We start from the raw sequence: 24,154 nt of genomic DNA, 5'->3' as shown, positions 1-24,154 counted from the left end.
ATATCTGATAATGCATCGAAGGAGGAGAGGCTGGACCTGCTCAATAGAAGTCAAATCAGACTCGAGATGGGATGGTCCCCACACAATGGACCTGTAGAGGATAGTTGATCTGACCAAAGAGTCTAGAAGGGACATCTTGGTCATGGTGTCCTAAAAGAGATGTTTGAAGCAATGTTTCTTGAGCATAGCCTGGGAGCTAAGCACCGTATTCACTCAAGGCTGCATAGTAGGTCTCAATTTGAAGTGGGGTCCAAAGAACTTAACCTCCAAGTAAGCATATGAGGAAGTGATCTTTGTTATGGTAAATTGATATTGTTGTAGTTGTATTAAATAGAGGAGATGAAAGCTCCTTATATAGATTTACAAAGGCGATGTTTCTAAAAGAAACAATTGTGAACTAAAGACAAAAATAGAAACTACTTAATAAACTAAGATGACTATTAAAGAAGCATTATAATATTCTAATACCCTCTCTTAATAGTCATTTTGTAGCAGTTGTCTTTTGGTCACAAATTGTAAAAAACACTTTGCTATTGTTAAGACCTTCTCTAGATTTGCAAAATATTGAAGACCAAGAAGCCAAAATTCGCCCATAAAATAGCAGAGAAGGGTGACCCCTTCTTTAGAATGCTTTGCAACTAGGATGAGTCTGCCACAAACCCTCCCAGAATCAACAAAACCTTTGACTAGAAAATATACCAAACATCCAACGTGGTGTTGGATAGTCAAGCTGCTCTTCCCTGGAGACAGAGATAAACACTAAGAACAACTAGCACGATGTTGAGAAAAAATCAACAAACCCTTCAAACTTCGTAGATGAGCATGATGCACCAAAACAGACTACGAAAAAACACGATTTTTTTAGGACAAAAATTAAAAAATTGAACAACCCACAAAGGAATCCCATGCAACTTTGTGAATTATAGAATCATAAATTTTTAAGGAAAAATTTATAGAAACCCATAAATGTTTTTTAGGGAAAAAATTTATGAAAACCCATCAGAATTTTTAAGGGCGGCAAAACATGAGACTTTGCATGGTAAACCAACACATGCAAGCACATGCAACCCTAAAAAATCAGAGACTTCTGCTGTAGCCAAGAAATCGTGAGATCAAAAACCTTAACCAGGCTTGCAATTTCCAACAAAAATCCTCGAAGACGAATCACAAAAGTTTCATAAAATACCTCCAATGATCTTTATTTCTAAAAATAGAAAAGGAAATTTTGGAAAAAAATCCAGATTAGAATAGGCTTGAATTTGTCTTAGAAAATTCACCAAATTTTATAAAATCCCATTGACTTGCTCTGATACCATGTTATGGTAAATTGATGTTGTTGTAGTTGTATTAAACAGAGGAGATGAAAGCTCTTTGTATAGATTCACAAAAATGATGTTTCTAATAGAAACAATCTTGAACTATAGACTTAAATAGAAATTACCTAACACACTAAAGACTAACTAGGATGACCATTAAAGAAACATTATAATATTCTAACAATCTCAATTTCCTCACCCTGAAAGTAGAAGTGGAGATGCGAGGTCTTCAAGTAGTTGAAGATCATCACCTGGGTCTTGCCCAAGTTTACTACCAACTGCCGAGAATCACAAAAAGAGGCCAATCCATCAAGAAGCCGTTGGAGCCTCTTAGGAGAGGAAGCCAAAAGAACCACATCATTTGCAAAGAGCAAAATGGAGATCAAAACTTTGTGTAAGTAACTACCATTGCCAAGAAGTAAGAAGCCTGGGAGGAAAGTCTCAAGCTCATCAATGTAGATACCAAAGAGAGTAGGGGAAAGAGGGTCTTGTTTCACCTTGACGGTGCTTTGAATACGGTCCAAAAAACCCCCGAGGCATCCTAAACCTGCCCACAACACACTCATATAACCTCATGATAGAGTGAACTCCCAAACCTTGCGCTAGCAACAGGCTAGAGACTGAAACAAAAACACCAAAAGCCTAAAAGTGAAAAATTGGGGGTCCGCATTTGCAATGGGGTGATTTATGATAAAGTCGTAGTAGTATCCTGTATGTCCAAAACCTATGTCTCAAACTCTACGATTTTTCATACTAAAAAAGAAGGCCAAGGATCATTTGAATCAGTAGATTCCTTGCAATTGCAAACAGAATATAATTCATCAAATCTATACTCCATGTGTCTAGGCCATGCTATTTGTACATGCTAACCCTCCCTTTGCAATGGCTATCTTGTTTTCCTCAATGTAAAACATCTCTAGCAATGATCTTTCCGTTGCTTAAATAATTTAAAAAAAGATCTATTTGTTGATTGTTTTGCAATAAAACAATTTTAATTCTTTATTCTCATAAGCTTCTTAATGCTGTTGTAGTGTATATAAATGTGTATTTTAATAAATTGAATATTGTAATTATATAAAGATGGACTGTATTTTATCAGAAAATAATGGATTTGCTTGCACTTGATGCAATTCTTAGTCATTTGTATCATTTGGTATTAATGTACCTGCATGTTTAAGTTAGAGAGTAGAAGGTTGGACAAAAATTACCAAAGCTGTGTAACATCTCTTCTTCCTCCCATTTAGTAATATGGATTTTCTATTTTGTAGCAGATAAATACCTATTTATCTGCATAGATCTAGTCTTTAGGCTGCAACAAGGGAACTGCCCTTAACATTCAAATTATGTTGATAGAACTCTTTCTAGAATAAGACTGAAATAGTTGGGGCCTAAGTCACAGGATTCACCAAATTTCATCCATGAAGTTCGAATTTCAGCGAATTCTTACCCTTTCAGAACTTGGTCCGAATTCTATGATATTTAATATAATATTGGTATTTATAATAATATTTTTTTAATTTAAAATAATATTAAGTTATTTAGAAAAATTATTTAGCAATGTCAAACTATTTTGATAATTTTGTGGATGTATTATTTATATTTAAAAATAAATAAATAAATATATATATATATATATATATAAGCTCAATTTAATGTCAATTTTTTTCCGAATTTTTACCTTTGCTGAATTTCATCCAAATTTTATGATTGGCAAACTCAAATTTAAACCTTGCGACTTAGATTGGGGCACTAAAGCAGAGTTATCCAGATGAGATGGAAAATACTGTTCGAATAAAATTCCAAATTCAAAACTCTATCTATCTCAGCATTAGAAAATAAAATTTAATATATCCTATAGTACTAGAATATAAATTTTCCTTGGTCTGTAGGAAATATTTTGTGCATTATAAACTATACATGAGGAAATCATTTTTCAGCTATGTTCCCCTAAGTTTTCGGTATGGGGAGGGCGGGGGATAGTGGGATGGGTTTCCGGGACGACAATTTTTTTTGGCAATTCTGGGGATAGGGGGGGACAGCAAATGGGGACGGCTATATATATATAGGAAAATTTTAAAATATACATTGAAATTTATAAATATACATGTCATTCATATGAAACTAAGCACAAAGCATGTCATTTAAACATTATAGAACCATAACATATAACATTTGAATGCCATCTACGAAATAATATCCGATTTTACTATTTTAGTACCCAATTGTCAAAATGCATATCAATACAATATCAGAGAACATTGAACAATGAACATTAAGTTATTAACAATTGTCAATATCATAAGACTCATAATGATAAGCATGATAAATTTGAAAATCAAAATCAAAATATGCCCAAAGCTATAGGCCCAAAGGGTAGAGGGCTACCATAAAGTAATAAGTATCATATTATCAATGTATCATAATCATGTTCATGTTCAACATAAAAAACAAAACATAGAAAATGAAGCAGACTACTGCTCCTATTCTGCTTCTATTGCCATGGCATCAAAATCAGAGTCCTCCTCACTGTCATCCTCCATAGGAAGCGTAGTGTCATCTAATAGAACCCCAACCAGTCCTGGTGTTGTGTCATCCTCATCTATCTGGGCCACATCCTCAGGCTCAACATCCCATCGCAATGTGTCTACGTATACTCTGGAGTCTGACGATCAACAAGTCGAAGAGCATGATGCACTATCACTAGCTTCTCCGCTCTTTTAGAGGTAAATCTATTCCTCTTGATAGAGTGGATATATGAATATGTGGACCAATTCCTCTCTGCAACTAAGGAACTAGCAACTTGTGAAAGGAGGCGACGGGCAAGTATCTTTAACTCAGGTGTATCTCTCCATGCCAGGTCCACCATCCAATAGGATCCCTCTGTGCCAAAACAACTCTATCCAACCTTGCTTGTGGCTTACCCAAGTTTGGGCCACGAAGGTTGGTGAAGTCAAGGAACTGTGCACGAAGAGTAGAGGCATCTTGAGTTGAATACATCTTATCAATTGCTCTTGTGAAGCCATCCAAAACCTCAAGATCATCACATGGGAGGCCCCTTCCACCCAACTATGCATACCATTTGGGACTTAGAGCAAAGACTGCCATATGAAGCAGTGTATTCATCATGTTCCACCTCCGCGTCACAATAGGCCTAATATGCTCCTCATAAAAGTCCAATGCAGGATCCTTTGCCTCAACAATTCTCTTAATCTTACCCAACATGCTGTCAATAGTCTCATAGATCTCTCCCAAACTAGGAGCATCAATATCAACATATCTAATGACATCAACAATGGGTGCTATGACAGCAAATATATCTGCAAGATCAAGATGCCAACAAAAATAAAAATCAGAATTAGAATTTTAAGAATTTTAAGATTATTAGTAGGAAAATCAGCAAGCAAAAGACTAATACTAAATTTAAAAATCAACAACTTACTTCATTGTGGACCACCAACTCTCATCAAGGATCTTTTGCTTCACCGCTTTTCTTTCAGAGGACTTAGAATGAGACCATCGTCCCCACTCTGGATTCACCACCATCAATTGAAGGGCTTCATACACCTCAATCATCCTCTCCATCAAGATGAAATATGTGGAATACCTATAGCAACAATTAAAAATTTAAAATTTAAACTTAAACATTAATGATTAAAATTTAAAGGTAAAAGCATCACATCTGATATAAGTAAACTTATAAATAATTTTTTTAAATAACTTAAAGTTAAAACAAACTAAAAGTAAACTATAATTATAATTGACATACCTTGTCTCGGCTAGTTTGAGGAACTCCTTCTTAGAGAAGGACCTGAATAGAGCAAGTGAAGTGTGGTGGTTGCAAATAAACATTTTCACTTCTCTAGCTTCTAGCACCGCTTGTTTCACCCATTCAAACTTCTTTATGTCCTTCAATGCATTGTTCAAGGAATGAACACAACAAAGGGTCCAAAATATGTGCCTATAAGCACCCTCTATCATCAAACCAGCTGATTTGCACACAGATGCAGAATTTGTGATAACCTGTACAACATTGGAGGGCTCAATCTCCTCTATGGCATCTCGCAAAATGGTGAACTGGAATTTTGCATCCTTCTTCTTTCCTGAGCAATCTATGGCTCTCAAAAAATAAGAGCTAGCAGGGGATGTGAAAATGATATTGATGAGTGGCCGATGTCTAACATCAGTCCACCCATCCATCACAATAGAGCAGCCTGTCCTAACCCAAGTGCGTCTCATATCCTCAAATAAAAAAGCAACCTTTGAGTACTCTTCATCTAGGATAGTGGTTCGTAGCTTATGCTCATCGGAGGGTACAAATGATGAATTCATGCTCAAAATATCTTTCACCATTTGTTTATAATAAGTGGAACTTGCTGCATATATGGGATACCATTAGCAACAAAGAATCTACCAATGGATGCCTCACACTTCTCCTTTGCCTGTGCATTAAACATACTTTCCACCGAGCTCTTCTCACCACTACTCATTTTTCTCTTCCCTCTAGACCCAATAGGGCTGCCACTAGTACCAATAGCGGATGGAATATGCCTAGATGATTGTGAGGGAATGGATGGTGATGTCACTGTCAAATTTTGCCCCTCCATTTCAGCCTTTAAGTGCAATCTTTGGCATTCTAATTTCTGTTCATCAATTAGGTTAGGACAAGCTTTGACTCCTTGGCATGAAACACCTAAAAAATGTGACTTCACTCTTGTATAGCTGCCCCTAAAATCATCAAGACAAACATGACAATCCCACACCCTAGTCCCTCCCGAATTCTTTTTATCTTTTGGCTGAGGTGTGACATATTGGAGAAGAGGTTTTTTCCTATTGAAAGGACCCTTTCCAAAATTCTTCATAATGGCGGAAGGGCATTTAAACAAATCAGCTTTAGGATTGGGTTTTTGCCTAGTGTCACTACTAGCAACATCAACCCCTACATTTTCTTCTTCACTACTACTACTTGTACTACCACTGCTGCTCATTGTGTTTAAATATGCAATTGAATAGATATATGAGCTGAAACAATGAAAAAATAAAAATAAAATCAGACTTTGCAAGCTGCAAATTTATTAAAAAAATGATAGATGGAAGCACAAAGAGTTTTATCCTTACTTAGTGGACAAAATAGAAGATCAAACCCTTGTTCAAGCTCTTGGAAGCAAAAAAATTACCTCCTCTACTTGCAAAATGAAAACTCCAGCCGGCTGCAACATAAAATGAAGACCAAACAATTGTTAAAACAACTTAAATGTGTGGAGTTATATACATTTTAGGGTTTTTGGAGGAGTGGGGCCCACTAGCCGACCAAGAAGGAGGCTTTAAAAGTTTTTTTCATGTTTTTTTAAAAAGTAATGTGCATACAAAAAAGGGGGACGGCCGGCCATACCCGGTATGGTCGGGGGACGGCTAGACGTCCCCTTTCCGTACCCGGTATACGGCTGGCCGTCCCCTTTTTGTCCCCCTCGTGTCCCCGAGTTTCCGAAACATCCCCTGAAAAAAAAGGTCATTTTGAGACAGCTGGGGGACGTCCCATACCCGCCCCCCCATCCCCAGGACGTCCCCGTCTTTGAAACGTCGAGTTTTAGGCCGGGTACGTGTCCCTGGGGAACATAGTTTTTCAGTGTTACTGCATCAAGTTGACATGGCAAAAGAGCACAGAGAAAGCTTGTAGATCAGTTATCAATAATAAATATAAAATGAAGAAATCCATCTTATAAATATATATATTCAAGTTTCCCTTTTGTTTCATAGTAGTAAGCTCTTTACATTAATAATTTTATTAATAATTTGGGGTCATATGTGTGCCTGCAATATATTTCTCTCTTCTATGCCTTTGTTATATCTTATTATGGCTCTTGTTACCTTATAAAGTTTTTTTTCCATCTAATACTTTCTTATCATAATGATGTGTTGTAAGACTGCAGGTTCCATACACGAACTAGGTTGTGCAAAAAATGTCAGGCCTATGTCAATCGATTTGATCATCATTGCCCTGCCTTTGGCAATTGTGTGGGTATGCTCCCCTTCTATAAAATCAGAATTCATTCTCTATACATATTTATTTTTATTTTATTTTTGAGAAAAGCATTTCTGTTTATGCTTGTGAATTTTCATTTGGATTGCGAAGTAAAATTTCCACCAAAGAGGATTTTTACTCGGGCCACAAAACAAAATTACAATCTTCATTTGACTTAATGTTTTATCTGTTTGAACTCTGTTGCTTATTCAGTCTATCCCTTCATTTTTTGTGGTTTTTTTTGCCATGTAATTCTCAATCTTGTACTGTACTTGTATTTATCAAGGTAGGTGGCTCTATACTTGGCATAATTGAGAAATTTCTACTTTGCATACTTGGTAGTAGTAGACAGATTGCAGAAAAAAAAATTAGTCAGAAAGTAGGATCAAAGTAAGCTAGGACAAATGGGTAGATGGAAAACTAGGATCATGGCAGAATCTCAGGCTTGAAGTTGTTATCTATAATTAGCTTGGTATTTGTGTAGAGATCGTACTAGAGGGAGCTGAATTTTTAGTGTAAACATAAGGATGTTTCTTCTAGATATGCATCCATACTTCATCCCCAATGTTCAATTGACGAGTTGTGCTAACCATGACACATGCAACTGCTCATATATTGCCAGTAGCTTTCTTGAGCATGTTTTGAACTTAGCACTGAACATATTTTATCATCCTTATTTAGCTGGATAATGAAGTTATTTAAAGGGGAACTAAGATTATGGAAGAAGGTCAGGCTTGAAGTTGTCATCTATACTTAGCTTGGTGTTTGTATATAGATTGTACAAGAGGGAGCTGAATTTTCAGTGCAAATTTAAAGATGTTTTCTTCATCTATACTCCATACATAATGTTAAATTGATGAGTCGTGTTGACCATGACACATGCCACTGCTCATAATCGCCAGTGGTTTTCTTAAGCATGTAACGAACTTGGCACTGAATATACTTTTATCCTCCTAATTTGTTTGTATAATGAAATTATTTCTGTGGTGAGGCAGAGATGCAGGTGACAGCAGTGGATAGGCTACATCAAATAAGAAGCTTGAGGGCAATACAGAGCTTGAGTCAATGTTACCAGTAGAGTTTTGCTAAGCCTTGCTGAGCTTTTATTAATGAAAAGTAGGCTTATCCCAAGTGTGGATGTAATTGTTATTATGCTTGCAACAACTAAATTTCCTGAACCTTAAATACTTTCAATTTTATTGAATAACGTAAGCTAGCTACCTATTCACATGAAAAGGATTAACAATTATAACTGAATATACTGCATTCTCGTGATATGCCTTTACTACCAATTGAAACATTTACTACCTTTGATCAAATTAAACTAACCAAATATATTACACATGATAAGTGAACGTTATGTAACTGAAATATTTTAACTACCATTTCATATAAACAGAAAAGTAACTGCATAATATAAATAGCTAAAACTGAATTAAGATACAAATGAACAGAACAGTGAAAATACTAGTAAGGTTCAGATCACACCATGTTAAGTGAAGTAGAACGGATCTATCTTGTACAACTTGTGGCATTTGGAGGAAAGAAGAAGCATTGATAGAGGTTTAACCTCCCAACCATGGACCTAGTACAATTTGTTGAAATCGTAGGATTGATTTCTGCAAATGTAATGACACTACCATTTATTTCTGTGTGTTCTAAATGTACATTTGAATGTCATATAAATATGAGAAGAGGAGACATGTCTCATGAAGAGACATGTCACTATATGGTAAATATAAGTCAATCATCATAAGACAATTTATTAACAATAATATATATAAACATAATTATATGCAACACATATATATAGTTTGTCTAATTGATGATTAACCAATGACCATAGAAGTATTATCTCTAGGTCCATTCAATTTGACTGAAGCTACAACACTAACACTCCCTTTGAGCTAGGGAGGATTGTTATAGAACACATTATGATCTCAAGCATATAGAGAGATATCATCTCAATATGATATTCTTGGAATGACATTTTTAAGGATATCAACATACATCTATCAACTTAGATGTTATCTATCAATATCATCTGAAGTATGATTCAACAAGAAATATCAATCATATGAAATTCATCATACTTATATTCTTTTGGTATGTGTATTGGCATCAAAAAAATCTTTGATGCCTACCAAAAGAATATGTTATATCCTAGTAGGATATGAGTTACCTGATTTCCAGCAGTCCGGGAAAACAACTTAATGAAGTCAATCATATAACTAGTAATCAACATGTCATGAACTCTATTATGACAAGTATCATGATCTTCGGCACTCTGGGACACCAAGTTAATTTAGTCTGATCACGATACATTTGTTATCATGACTACAAGCACTTCGGGACAGAAATTTAATGTAATTTGTCATGATAACAGGTCAAGCTATTGATAAGATTGTCACCTTACAATAGCAATCCTCCATATATATATATCAATGAAAGATCGTCACCTTTCATGACATAATCCACATATGCAAAACAATGACCACCATGAACCAAGTCAGAGGGTGGAACAAAGGCTACCACCTCACTGTCACCTCAACTTCTCTCTCACAGAGAAGATAAGATAAGATAATAATATTAATGCCCAACAAAAAACCATGAGAGTTTATAGGACTAAGCATATAAACAAGAGAGCCAACAAAAGGAGTACCGAATGGTGTCCGAGAAGAAACAAAACAAGAAGCCAAAACATAAAAGCCAAGGCAAGAACTAGGGATCCTTCCTTGGTACAAAGAAGTTGGTCACAAAAGGGTATAATTGTGGAAGATCTAGAGTCTTAGATCATTGCCGAGAATTGCTGGAGGAGTGTCGCTACTTGGAAAGACTGGTGCAATGTCTAATTACAAGGTATTTCACTTAGAACTTCTCCCTCATAGAGAAGATATCATGCACAAGGGATTGCACCTTAAAATTCTACCTCTGAACAATGATCCTAGGAAGCCATTGGTTAATTGATACTCCCTCTGAATCTAATATCGATCTTCCGACTTTTTGGTGATAAGTCATAACTTCCTCATTATGTACACAGGAGTAGGCCCATCAAAATCATGCAGTCACACACATGTATTTCTAGACTCCCTTTGAGCATCAATCTTCTATGCTCCTGCATTGCCTTGAAGAAGTGTCAGACTCCCTCTTAATGGAAAAATACTCATAATCTCAATCATTAAGAACATTTGCTTTGAGAGCCTTAGTTTATCCAGTTTGACCATCAGATGACTAATGAATTCTAGATCACAGCTTCTTTTGAGCTATCGTCATAAGATTGAGTCCCCACAATACTTGGTAGCATGTGTAAAGTACCAACTTTCTTTTCCTACAAGAACATCCTTAGAGACAAAGGAAAATATCAAGGCAAATAACTCTTAATGGTACATATATATAACAAGAGACTAAATACTGATCTGCCCACTAACATCCTTGATGCATGTTGCTCCAATGAAGGTCCAAATGCATCAATTCAAAAAATAACTCTAGATACATAGTAGGAATGGAACATTGGTTATTATTCCCCCCTGCAATGTAAAATTTCCACTTGTATATTGGTGAACAATTTTGCATTGAACTTCTTTCTACTTAATAGATCTCAGAACCTTAGTCAATATAAAGTTCATTTTCATGGAAAAAGATGGGGAAACTTAGAGATTATGATGATATCCCTAGAAATTTCCCTATATTCTTCCATGAATATGAACTTTATATTGATATTGTTACATTGTGCTCCAAATTGAAACTTTATGACAACTCTTATATAATTGCTATGGTTATTATTCCATGTACTTATTATAATTGTTCATCAGGGACGATGAAACACAAGGACAAGGAGGGGGTATGTTACATCCCACTTTTTGTTAAGATTATAAAGCCTTCCATATAGCCGTTGAGAATTTAATAGGAATTGAAAATGGTTGGTTAATTTGATTATTCGTTATAAATCCTTGTGAATTGAAACTGGTTGGTTAAATTGGTTATTTATTATGAGTTCATGTGAATTGGAAATATTGGTTATTCGTTATGAATTCTTACAAATTAGAAATGGTTGGTTAACATGGTTATTTATATGATTACAATTATATGATTTGGAAATACGCTTTCAACCTGTTGTTTCTTCTTGCGAGCACGACGAAGGAGGGGAAGCATTGATAGAGAGGGAATAGGGCACAAGCACTAACTTGCCACCTAGTTATCAGGTGCTTGCCTAAACCATTTTGGCCAGGGAAAAGCAGGCTGCGACAGATTAAATAATACCAAGAGTCCAGTATGAGCTGACTAGGTCAGCTAATCAAAAGATACATTCACATAGTCAAATGAACAATAAGAGAAAGTAAATTGATACCTTTAGATTTAAACCTATGAGTTTTGCACCATCTGATGTCGGATATCTTATATTATAAATTAACCCATGGTTCCTAGGTATATTTGTACTTATTTCATTATATATATGTTTGTGTGTGTTTGTGTGTATACGTGTACCTTGGAATAACACATATGTATATATTTGTATATGTATACCGTAATGTATATGTATATATATTCTAATGTAATGCATATGCATATATGTGTATAAACAACACATAAGTAAACTTAGATAATATGAGTATTATCTATAATAATGTGGAAAAGACCAAATACAAAAACAAATTAATTTATCTCATATAGTCTAGTGGCCTCTTATGTTCCATTTAATATTTCGACCTTCTTTATTATTGATATTTTTGCCAAGATTTCAAGTGCGTGCATCACCACCTTGCATTTTTACTAATGCACTTAACTCCTTGTGCCCATTTATTCCTGTAATAACCAAGCCTTTCTATATAGTTGGCAATTGTGGATACTAGGCATCTTGCTCTAAATTCATCCAATTACTATTGATATTCTGCAGTGATCGATCAGAAATAATCTTCACAACAATTTAGTTCTTGCTCTCCTAGTTTATGTTGAACTGTGCTAACCAATTGAGACTCATTGGAGAATGCATCATGGGCAGTAAGAAGCACGTGATATAAACATCTCAGCCTCTTGCCGGGTTGCATCTCTTGAATTTCTTTTCCCATGTTATCATTGCTTAGCCGGTAGAAGACGATTGTGCATAAATCTTTTCTTGTTTTTACCATCCAATCGGCCCTGAATATGATATGCAAGCAAGTACAAACTAATGATGGTTTGGCATACAAATCTTGCATGGAGTTGTATCTTACAATCTGGTTGTGTTTCTTGATCTTTAATTTCTCTTAAAAACTTATGTACTGTGGTGAGGAGAACATTGTGTATAAGCCGTATGCTCAATGGTACAAAGGCATTGAACTCGTGTCTCTGAGATTATGGAGGCATACCCCCTTTCTGAAGGTTGTCTAATTACTTAGAAATCATTGCTCTTTCTTACCTTCATTCGGAAAACTCTTTAAAAACAAAGAATACTTTGTTAGATCATTTAACAAGCATAATGAAAGCTAGACGGTTACACAAAGGATCATCAAGGAAGGCCAAGAATGGCAGAGATGAATGGTGTAGTCCATGTAAAGTGTCCTATAACAACAGTTTGCTAAAAATAGAAAGATGTATAAAAATCAAGATGAAATTACAATCTGAAATTAGTAATCTAGTCAGCTCATGGTGGGAATTGGGTAATATTTTAAGTTTGTCAAGTTGAGCGGTGGGTGATTGAGGACATAGTGTGCTTTGCAAATCTTTGGCTAGGGTAGTTTTAGTGGTGAATGATGCTACTATAATCACTAGAAGTCAGGATAGCTCATAGTCAAATGGATAGTCTGTCCGTAGAGTTCAACAATCTAGTTGGCTATGTAGTGTTAATGTTAGTGTAGTTTCAGTCAGATAAAAATCACTAAAGATGACTAGTGGTGCCTTACAACTTACCTCTAGGAGGCCACCCAGCTCCGCGAGCATACCTTGCAGTCACTTATACCTTAGTGTCATATCTCAGATCAGCTTGTCACCACCTTTTTCTTTGCCCTGTCTCCACCACGGGGCACGAAAAGGTCGTCTAATATCACTCACTCCAGTTCAGTGAGGCATTGCTCCATTCTTTCCAGGCAACGACACTCCTCTAGCGATTCTCGACAACGATCTAAGATTCTGGATCTTCCACAATTATACCCTTTTGTGACTGATTTCTTTGTACCAAGGAAGGATCCCTAGTTCTTGCCTTGGCTTTTTTGTTTTGGCTTCTTGTTTTGTTTCTTCTCGGACGCTGTTTGGTGCTCCTGCTTTTTTCGGCTCTCTTGTTTGTATGCTTAGTCCCATAAACCCTCGTGGTTTTTTGTGGACATTAATATTATTGTCTTATCTTATCTTATGAGATACATAATTAATTAGATATATGGGATATATTATATATATATTATATATGTGATATTTATATAAATAAATACAAATATATGATGTGTGTTAAATAACAAACTATTATATTAAATACTAATGAATAGGGACATGTCTATTCATACTTCATCTAATATAAGAGAGATGGCTGCCATTTGGAAAGTACATACCAGTAAGGCAGTGCTACTATATTTTGTAGACATCCTCCAAAACTCAACATGTAGATGACATCTCTAACACTAGAATGCTTAGGTGGCAAGATGAGATGGTGTACTCGTGCCTTATCCATTGTAGGGTGGGGCCGTTCTCGGTTCAGAATAAGGGGGGATTGCACTAGGTCCATGGTTGGGAGGTTAAACCTCTGTTAATGCTTCTCTTGTCCAAATGCCAAGAATTATACAAGATAGATCTATTCTACTTCACTTAACATGGTGTGATATAAACCTTGCTAGTATTTTCATTGTTATCTTCATTTGTATAATGCCATTATTATACAGAAATTTGACTAAGGTTTAGTCGGATTTGAGTGGAAATTTAGAGCACAATGTAACAATATCAATATAAAGTTCATATTCATGGAAAAAGATAGGGACATTTTTGGGGATCTCATCATAATCTTTCCAAATAGCATTCTCCTCTACATATTGGTTCCACTGGACCTTGTACTGAGTTATTTCTCGATTTCGTAAGTGCTACTTATGCACCTCGAGTATCTTAAGTGGTTCTATTACCACCACCCTTGGATCTTGCACTTGCAAGAAATTCCAATCAATGACATGCTCAACATTGGCTATTTATTTCTTAAGATAAGATACATGGGACACATTACGCATCCGGGCAAGGGTTGGACTTAGAGCAATTTTGTAGGCCATAGGGTTTACAACTTCCAACACTAAAAGGTCCCACATATCTTGGGGCTGGCTTGGCATTTTTACCAAACTTGATAGCACTCCTCTGGGATTTTACTTTTAAGAGAACCTATTCCCACTTCAAATTCTCTAGGAGTTCATTTAGCATCTCCATAGCTCTTCCGACGATCATTCGCCTCCTTTGACCTTTGACGGATTTAATAGTAGATTGATATGAGTTATTACATGAAAATTCTACTAGTGGAAGATACATTTCCCAACAGTATTGCTGACCCATATAGTTTACCCATAAAAGATCCTTTAATACCTAATTTACCCTTTCTGTGTTCCCGTAAGTTTCTCGATGATTACCTAAACTGATACTCAAATTTGTTCCCAAAGCGAAGAACAAAGTTTGCCAAATTCCTGATGTCATTCTTATTACGATAATAGAAAGTTTCTATTATCTTTGTTTAGTGTCTAATGGTTATCTATTGTAATCTTCTGTAACTACTATAATGATTATGTAAATATTAGAATGTTTTTAATATTTAGTTTCCTGTTTCTAGAATAAAATGTTTCTATTCTTTATGATTGTTTCTTAAGGAAACATCGTTCAATCTCTTCTATATATAGACCTCTCAGCCTCTGTTAATGACAAGTAAGTATTTTACCAATTACTTTCGTAATATGGTATCAGAGTCAATACTCTAATTTTTTTTGAAAAATAATTATAATTTCTTGGTTGAAATTATCGGCCTTTTATTTCCAAAATCATTTAGAATCATATTTGCTTCCAACTCTCTCTATAATCCGACTAGGGTTTTTGTTTTGAGAGATTTGAATCCGTTGACTTTTGGTTCGGCTCTACAACCCATTTCCGTCCAAATCTGCCTTTTTCCTCTGCAATTTTTCATCCATTGCTGCTGACCTACCTTTTTCGGTTCTTTTTCTTTGATCATAGATTCTTGATGGGTTTTTCGAGAGCTCAACTGGGTTATATTTTTCTTGGTGTCTTGTTTTTTGTGCCTTGATTTTCGAGTCAATGGATCAAAAAATCGACAACATATTCTTTCTAGGTTTTCCGAGCTCTCTTCTGGGTATCCCTTCAATTTTTTTTGGTGTTTTTTTTTTTTTTTTGCCTCGAAGAACATGCCTTCATAGATTTTCATGCTTTCTCATTGAAAAACGTGCAATGACATCATTGACCAATATTCTGTTCGAGAGCAATTCAAAATTCAATGGTCGAAATAATGGCACTTGGAACTAGCAGATCATAGCAATTTTTGAATATCGAAATATCAATCAAATTGTTCTAGGTGTTATATAGCGTCTGACTGCCCTTGGTACTAAACATGATTCATGAGATTTGAATAATTGAGAGTTGGTGATGCTTCTCAAATTATCTGTGGCTGATGATTTATCTCTCTCAGATTTCCATCCAACAAGACAGCTGTCGAGATATGGGCACATCTCAAAGATCTTCATGAGATTTTTGACAAAAGTAGAGCTTTCTCTTTGAAGAACACTCTGTTTTCTATTATCATAGATGAACAAATCTCGTTCTAGGCTCACCTCAATAGGATTCAGGAAATCCGTGATCAGTTGCTTGCCATCGGTCACAAGATGGAGGAGGACATTGTGGTTATCACTCTCCGGAGTTTACCCAAATCCTACAAGTATTGTATCAAGACTCTCAACATCACATCTTTTGGTGTTGATTTGAAGTTCACTGATCTTTGCACACTTCCGCTTTAGCAAGATTGGTGGAAACAACAGTTCGGTAGTAGTTCCAGCTCCACCTCCATAGAGCAAGCTTTGGTTGTCAAATCCTTTCAGAAGGATAAAGGCCAATTTCAGCAGTCTTCTTAGCAAACATCCTCTACTCTAGATTTAGAAGGGTCCTGGAAGAAAAACACTCAATGTAACTATTGCCACAATTTTGGGTACATGAAGGTTGAATGTCATAAGCGCTTAGCTGCCCTATCTAAGCAATCTGGTTCGCAATCCACATCGAACAATGCAGAGCACCTTGAGCAGACACAATTTGCCTTGTACGCTTTTTGACAGCTTCATGCTTTGGATAGATTAACCGTTAAGGGAGGGTATTATGATAATAGATAGTTTCTGTTATCTTTGTTTAGCATCCATTAGTTATCTATTGTACTCTTCTTTAAATATTAGAATGATTTTGTAAATTTTAGAATGTTTCTAATATTTAGTTTTCTGTTTCTAGAATAGAATGTTTCTATTCCTTATGATTGTTTCTTAAGGAAACATAGTTTAGTCTCTTGTATATATAGATCTCTCAATCTCTGTTAATGACAAGCAAGTATTTTACCAACTACTTCCGTAATAGTTCTAGCATCTGTATCTGACATAACTTTTATTGGAACCCCATAAAGTCTGAAGATGTCTCTTACTAATTTGTAGGCAATTTATGTTGCTCCATCTGTTAGACTTCTTGGAATGAAGTGAGCTACCTTTGTAAGTTGGTCCACTGCCACAAGAATAGTAAAATGCCTGTTTCTAGTCATAGGTAACCCTTGTATGAAATCCATGCTAATTATTTTCCATTTCCATTTCGGAACCTCATTTGGGTGTATCAACCTTGCTAGATACCTTGTTCAGCTTTGACCCGCTAACATTCGAGACAACTTGCAACAAATTTGGCTCTCCTGCTTCATACACTTCCAAAAGTACAATGGTTTCATATAGGCTAGCATTTTTGTCACCCCAGGATGTCTTCAGTAAGAGGCAACATGGATTTTCCTCAAAATCATCTTTTAGATTTCAGAATTCTTAGGTATATACATTCTCCCTTTATACCTTAAGAGTCCATTTGCTTCTAGCTAGCAGCCTTCGTATGTGATATCACAAAGATCATTTTAGAGTGCTTGACACACTTGTTTATAGAAGTCACCACTTGGTAATCTCTAAAGCACGTGTTTGTTAAGTCCGGTATTTATCGTTATTAGAAATGTGTTATCGCCTACTCAAGCCATCAATTACTCGGTTCTCCTTCCCTTTGATGTAGCTGATTTCAAAGTCACAGTCTACTAGAAATTCCAACCATCTCCTTTGATGACCATGAAGGTTGGGTTGAGTGAATATATATTTCAATCCATGGTGATTTGACCTTAGTTCAAATGGTTTCCCTATAAGATAGTATCTCCACATATGTAGAGCATGAATAATGACTGTCAATTCTAAGTTGTGCAGTACATAATTTTGCTCATAGTTCTTTATCTTCCTGGACTCATAGGCAATAACTTGACAATTTTGCATCAATACACCCCCAATCCTTCACCTAATGCATTAGTGACTACAAAATGACCCTTAGTATTTGGCACTCTGAGTACTAGTGCTGTTGTTAACTTGTCGTTTAAATAATTCATAAGCTGATTGGCATGTTTCTGACCATACAAACCTCTTTCTTTTTCACTGCAAGGTAGTTATGGGTGAGCTATCTGAGAGGTCTTTAACAATTTCCCTATAGAACTCAACTAGTCCCATACAACTTCTAACTTCTAACATGTTTCTAGTTGCAATTTATTCCTTAGTTGCTTTAATCTTAGTAGGGTCTACTGCAATTCCTTTTGCTGAGATAATATGCCCTACAATAATTGGAAGAACGACAATAGTGGTGTAGGGCCTCTATGGGCATTTCATTTTAGTGCGTTCCAACAATCCCTTTGGAATCATAGGGCCCAGCGCTGCCACTTGGCTAAAGAAACAATAGGCAGAAGCAGTGGGTGGGGATGCAAAGGGCGGGAGGAATAACCTCTCCATATCAACAATCGATACTTTATCCGATCTCTTCTCTCCCCTTCCTTCTCTCTCGGGGTATCCACTTCTTTCAGTTGATCTCAATGAGCAACTGAGAGAGGCTCGCCTAGAATAGTAGGGCGTATGCCCCGTACATAGATAGGGGATTGCCCATAGAATAGTAGGGCAAGGCATTTATCACCGCCCTCTATCTCCTCCCACCCACCCCTGCATGCGAGGGGCGATCCAATCCCTCCTATTGGCGGCGGGTGCCATCTCGCAGGGGCGCGTGGTGATTCCAACAAAGAGCCTACCTTTGCAGGCAGTCTACCCGACCCGTTGAAAGCATCCCTCTCTAGCTCTATCTGATTTGTCGGCAGGCGGGAGCCGATCCCCCATCTTGTTCAGTTGTCATGGGAACCGATGATCAAGTTCTGATCCAACTGCTAGAGAGAGAGTGAGGAAGGAATCCATCCCACCCTGGAACCTCATATCGACTGCCAGTGAGTCGATTTCCATCAAGATCTATCGGCTTATGCAGGGTGGGTAGGCCTCCAGGGAGGTAGAAACATTGTGGTGCGTGCAGAGGCCCCAGTTGCCCATGTCATGCATATAATATAATCTGAGCTAAACTATATGGATTGTCCTGTCTCTCGTCTAAATAAACTCTTTTTGAGTTAGTTACCTCCATTGAGTAGCCCTATAATTTTAGTGCTCCAATTGGAATAGAACCCTACTATTCTAAGGGGAAGAGTAGGATAACAGCTAGTAACCTCTGAGCGAGGAGTGAACTACTCAATCAAGGTAGGTGATCCTATCCATGGTTATTGGTTCTGAACCCCCAACCACACCAACAATATTAACCTTCCCAGGTTAGAGAAACTATAGGCCTGAGCAATACCCTATAATTTTTAGGTAGATGAGTGGGGGCCGGTGCATGCATGCATGTAGAGGGCTGCTTGCTTAATAGTTGTTGCCTATATAGTGGGGGCGGGGGGGGGGGGGGTGTTGGCCTCTATAGCATGTTCTTTTGTTGCCACATTGGCTGGCACATTCCTGCGTAGTGGTGAGGGGGAGGTAACTCCTGACTGCTACTTCCGATGTTGAGCCCGCACTTCATCAGAACGAGATCCTATTGAATCACCTTTTGATAGAAAGAACATTTAGACAATTCCCGTACAACATGTGCTCACGCAACCTCTAAAGAACTATTTCTAGATGCTCTTCCTCATTCCAAGAATAAATAAGAATATCATCGATGAAGACCAATACAAACTTGTCTTGACTATCCTGCAATATACTATTCATAAGATTCATAAGTGTTGCAAGGGCATTGGTTAATCCAAAGGATAAGATTGCGAAGTCATAATACTCATAATAGGTTCTAAAGGTTGTTTTATGAATATCTAAGGCCAATCTTAGAGAATACCATTGCCCCTCTCATTTGTTTAAATAGATAATCGATTTGGGAAGTGGATTTCTATTTTTTAAGGTGACCTTGTTAAACATTCTGTAATATATACACAATCTCATGGTTCCATCCTTTTTAACAAACAATATTGGGGCTCCCCAGGGAGAGATGCTAGGGTAGATGAGTTTCTTGTCTAGTAATTCCTATAATTACACTTGTAATTCCATCAACTTTGTGTTAGTCATTCTATAGGGTTATCTAGATATGGGTTATGCTTTAGGCACCAAATCTTTGGTAAAATCAAATATTCTAGGAAGTAATAGACGTTGCTCCTTTGGGAACACATCTTGAAAATTCTCAAGGTGAGGGTACCTTTCCACAAAAGGTTCTTTTATTACTTCTCTAATTTCCCTATCCTCTAGAATGTAATCATCTTGGTAAACCTTTTCCTGAACCTCATTTAGATCCTTTATTTTTATTGCATATATCTTACACCCTTTTCATCTACATAATTTAAGTTGCATGGCTGATATTTGACAAATTTTAACTTCATGTGGTATTCCTTGAATAATCACATGTTTTCCATTTTCATCTAAGCATTCTACTATCTTTGTAAGACAATCTACTTTTGCCTTATGTTCACTAAACCAATTGATTCCCATACTAATATCATAGGACCCCAGAGGAGCTACATACAGGTTATCCTCAGTTGAGAAAGTTGCAAAGTCTTCTCGAGCCTTAGAAAAACATTGATATACCTGAGCCTTTGACTACTTGGCATACTCAACAGTCCAAGGGTTTTCCATATAGCCAATTCTTTTTGGAAATCTACTTAATAACTTTGGAAATATAAAACACTCAGTGGCTCCAATATCAATTAATATAGAAATGGGGTTTCCATATATCTTACCCAAGGTTTCTACAGGTTCCAGCTAGTGCTTTGCTTGACAATTATTTGCATGCATCCTCTTTTGAAGGACAGTTTGCTAAGGTGGTAATGGAGGACGCGCTTGCTGATTAGATGTGCCCTTACTAGGACACTGATTGGCTGATGATCTCCACCACAGACAAAGTATCCCCTTGGTTATCCTTTCTTTTCATTTCCCTTGCTGTTATTACTACTGTTGGAATCACCCTTGAAATCATATTATTGTTTCTTTTGAGCTCAGGTTTGTTGGTCTTGAAGTTCTTGAAGCTCTTTTTGTGAGTTCCTTGGTCAAACTAGAGGAACTCCAATTTGCCTTCCTTTTATTATCTCAGATGGAACCATCCTTCCTTAGTATTTGCTCCTATCTAGTAGCCTTTTCAAGAGCCTCCTCTATGGTTCGGGGTGCTAGTACATCTATGGCTCCCCTGATCATGTTATTCAGCTCCATGATAATCTTCCTAGCTTTGAAATTTCCATCCTGCTAGCAGACAAGGACATACTTCAAGAGTCGAATGAACCTTTCCCAATATTTGTTCACCAACAACTCCCCTTGTTTGACATTCTGAAAATCCAACACCTTCTTATCATAGAAGGATTGTGGTAACCATTTCATCTTAAAGATTGCGACAAACTTGTCCCAAGTAATTTTGGTGATCTTAAGATTCAGCTTCATTTTACTGTTTTCCCACCAAGTATCAGCTTCTCTAGTAAGTTGATAGATTGGCCAAAGAACCGTTGAGGACTTGGAGAAACTCCTAATATTAAAGTACTTTTGCATCGCTGTCAACCGTGCTACAGCAACATCCTCAGACACAAATCTTGAAAAGTTAGGGGGTTTGGTTTTCTTTATGTTAGCGGATAACTCACTGGCTATCTGATTTTTTCTTTAAATCTCCAATTGTGATGGAGGTGGCCTGTTCCCTTGTTTACTATGAGCAGATGGTTCTGATTTAGTCCTAGGGTAGGGTTAGGATTGGGTATCTTCATGCCCTTGCCCAGGTTGGTTACTAAATCATTCATTCTTTGTTCCATTTTCTCATCATGTGCTTGAGTGTCAAGTAGAACTTGAACAAGTTGGACGATAGAGCCCTGAGAGTTAGCCTTTTTGGATATCTCATTTTGCACATGATTTTTGTTTTCACTGTTTGCCATTGCTTTTGATCAATTTTTTTGAAATATAGTTGGTTCATCCATCAATTATATTTATATTTAAAAAAAGTTGGTTGCTAAGAGATAACATGAATAAGGAAGTACACAATCTCATTTGTTATGAACACTATTAATTTCCATTTCCAAAAAGAAATATAAGACAATGGATTTCTGTTGCAATTGCAACTACATTTATCACAAAAATTTACCCACTGTTATGAGTACAAAATTTCTAACATTGCTCTTTAAGGAAATCATAGACCCTATCTATGGGTATCTTGTACATTTTCTTCCTTGGGCTTATTCTGCCCGATACAAGGTGCATGATACATCATAAGTGGATCAGTTTGTTTAGAATTCCAGATTTGGATAATTTTGTTTCTCACGATTGCCTTCATGGCAGGAGTCCATTTGACTCTTTTCTTTCTGATTCTGATTTGGGCATGTGTAATATCCCTGATTTTCGATTAGGTTCTAAAGTTGTAACCTGCAACCATTTGTTAGTACAATATTGAAAATTGTATGTAAAACATATTATAAATACTAATCTAAATACTACCCAAGCTACCCATCCTAATCTTTTGGGAGAGATCCTTTCTCCAATCACCTAACCCTCTGGTGAGAACTACGTCTTGACTAGGGAATTGTCATAGAAAGAGCTTCTGCCTTTAGCCTCTTTGGGATCTTTGGTAACACAACTTGGTAGAGATCCCACCTCTACCAAGTCTTTTATCTCTGACAATTGCAGATGTTTGACCACTACAATGTATATTGTCTCTAAGAGATTCTCTAAAAATCTCTCTCTAGGTTCCTATTTGGAATCATTCCATTAAGAATGCTTTCTAGCCTCTGAGTTCTCCTTATGAGAAACTCAACATTCACAATGAATGTTCCCTACCAAGATATTACTTGGTTTTTATGACAACTATTTAGTTCTCGTCTCAAACTTGAATTGATACTTACCTTTTCTTTTTTCATAATTCTCCTTTGTTGCTAAATCAAATGAAATATATCTCTAGCCTTTTGACTTCGTTTACTCCTTAGCAATATTGCTCTATTTACTACTTCAACTTATTAAGAGTTTATGCACTATATCTCTGTGATAATCATCATTGATTTAGTATTCCTTCATATATATATATATATATATATATATATATATATATATATATATATATATATATATATATATATATATATATATATATATATATATATATATATCGAAGCCCAAATGAAGTCCAGTCTAAGTCAAATGAAGACCAACCTGTAGCTTATTGAATTGTGGAGAAGATAAGGTCCTCCTAAGCCAAGCCACTGCCTCAAAAGACTCTCTAGTCATAATAATTAGGCTATGAGGATCACAATAATAGGCTAATCTCTAAAACTCCAATGCTGGTGAAAATGGGGACATTATAGTCCTCCCTCCTTGAGATTGCTTGCTCTCAAGTAATTTGACAACAAAATGAACTCCAACCTCCACCTAGATCCCAAATGAAGAAGTGTGTGACATCCTTGTTGACACTTAACCAACTGCAAACGAGCATCATTAGAACCAACCACATGTCCTACAACATAGCACCCAAAACTTGTGCTGATGATGTAGAAGTCTGAAAGTCACCAGAAGACAACTCCATAGAAGATCTATGCATCCTCTTCTTCCCTGTATCCACCCACATAATATATATTGGACTAAAATACTGATCATCACCGAAAATTCCTAAAAAAGATGTAGCTGCAGGTGAACCGTATGCACTAATGCCAATTTATAAAGAATAAGTGTAGCTACGTCAAAATATGTGGATGTAGGAACATCACCAACTAGTGCAACAAAATTCTGAATGGAATCTACAGATGGTGAAAACTTAGGCCAACTCCACTTAGGCAAGTGATCAACATCAATCTCAAAAAGGGGATTGTCATAAGACAATGCTGCATCCATGTCGAACATAGGATTGTCCACAAAGTGAACACCAACACTGAGCTGATCAATAGTATAACATAATTCGGTCTCTAGATCACTCACCTCATCATCAATAACATGTGTACTATGATCATAGCACACATCTACAACCGCATGCATACCGATCAACTACTTGATAGATGGCCCAACTGACACAGAGTGGCTGTTGATATTATGGTATCTTTGCATGCTCCTACCTCCGCTATCATTGCTTCACTATCAAATGCACAATCCTGGGGACTCATGTAAACAACTGTAGCATTTGACTCAATCTGACATGAATTCCCATCATGCTTCACATCCACCGTGTCCATCTCATGCGGTGTCTCATAAGAAATGTCCCGCAAATCTGTAGCCACCATTGTATTATTACATTTCACTCTTCGAAAAAGTGATATCACGCT

The 24,154-nt window shown here is 36.6% G+C and overlaps 1 protein-coding gene across 8 annotated transcripts in view; it reads left to right on the top strand.

The window, feature by feature from the left end:
* The window catches only part of LOC149543679 (uncharacterized), a 196,838-nt gene that overhangs the window by 75,747 nt on the left and 96,937 nt on the right, over nucleotides 1-24,154 (top strand). For 7 of the 8 annotated variants that reach the window (XR_016355672.1, XR_016355673.1, XM_089798438.1 and 4 more), the window contains one exon: nucleotides 7,237-7,332. The exons of the other annotated variant lie outside the window; for it this stretch is intronic. Coding sequence is in view for 5 of the 7 variants with exons in the window: in XM_089798438.1 (XP_089654564.1) it covers nucleotides 7,237-7,332 (96 nt within the window). In the remaining 2 variants the exon portion in view is untranslated. The remainder of the gene's footprint in view (nucleotides 1-7,236; nucleotides 7,333-24,154) is intronic. 8 annotated transcript variants of the gene reach the window in all.

Source organism: Cupressus sempervirens, chromosome 8 (assembly GCF_028749045.1).
Source record: "Cupressus sempervirens isolate cs-2001-9-10 chromosome 8, ASM2874904v1, whole genome shotgun sequence".
NCBI classification, from domain to species: domain Eukaryota; kingdom Viridiplantae; phylum Streptophyta; class Pinopsida; order Cupressales; family Cupressaceae; genus Cupressus; species Cupressus sempervirens.
This window is presented reverse-complemented; position numbering and strand designations above follow the sequence as displayed.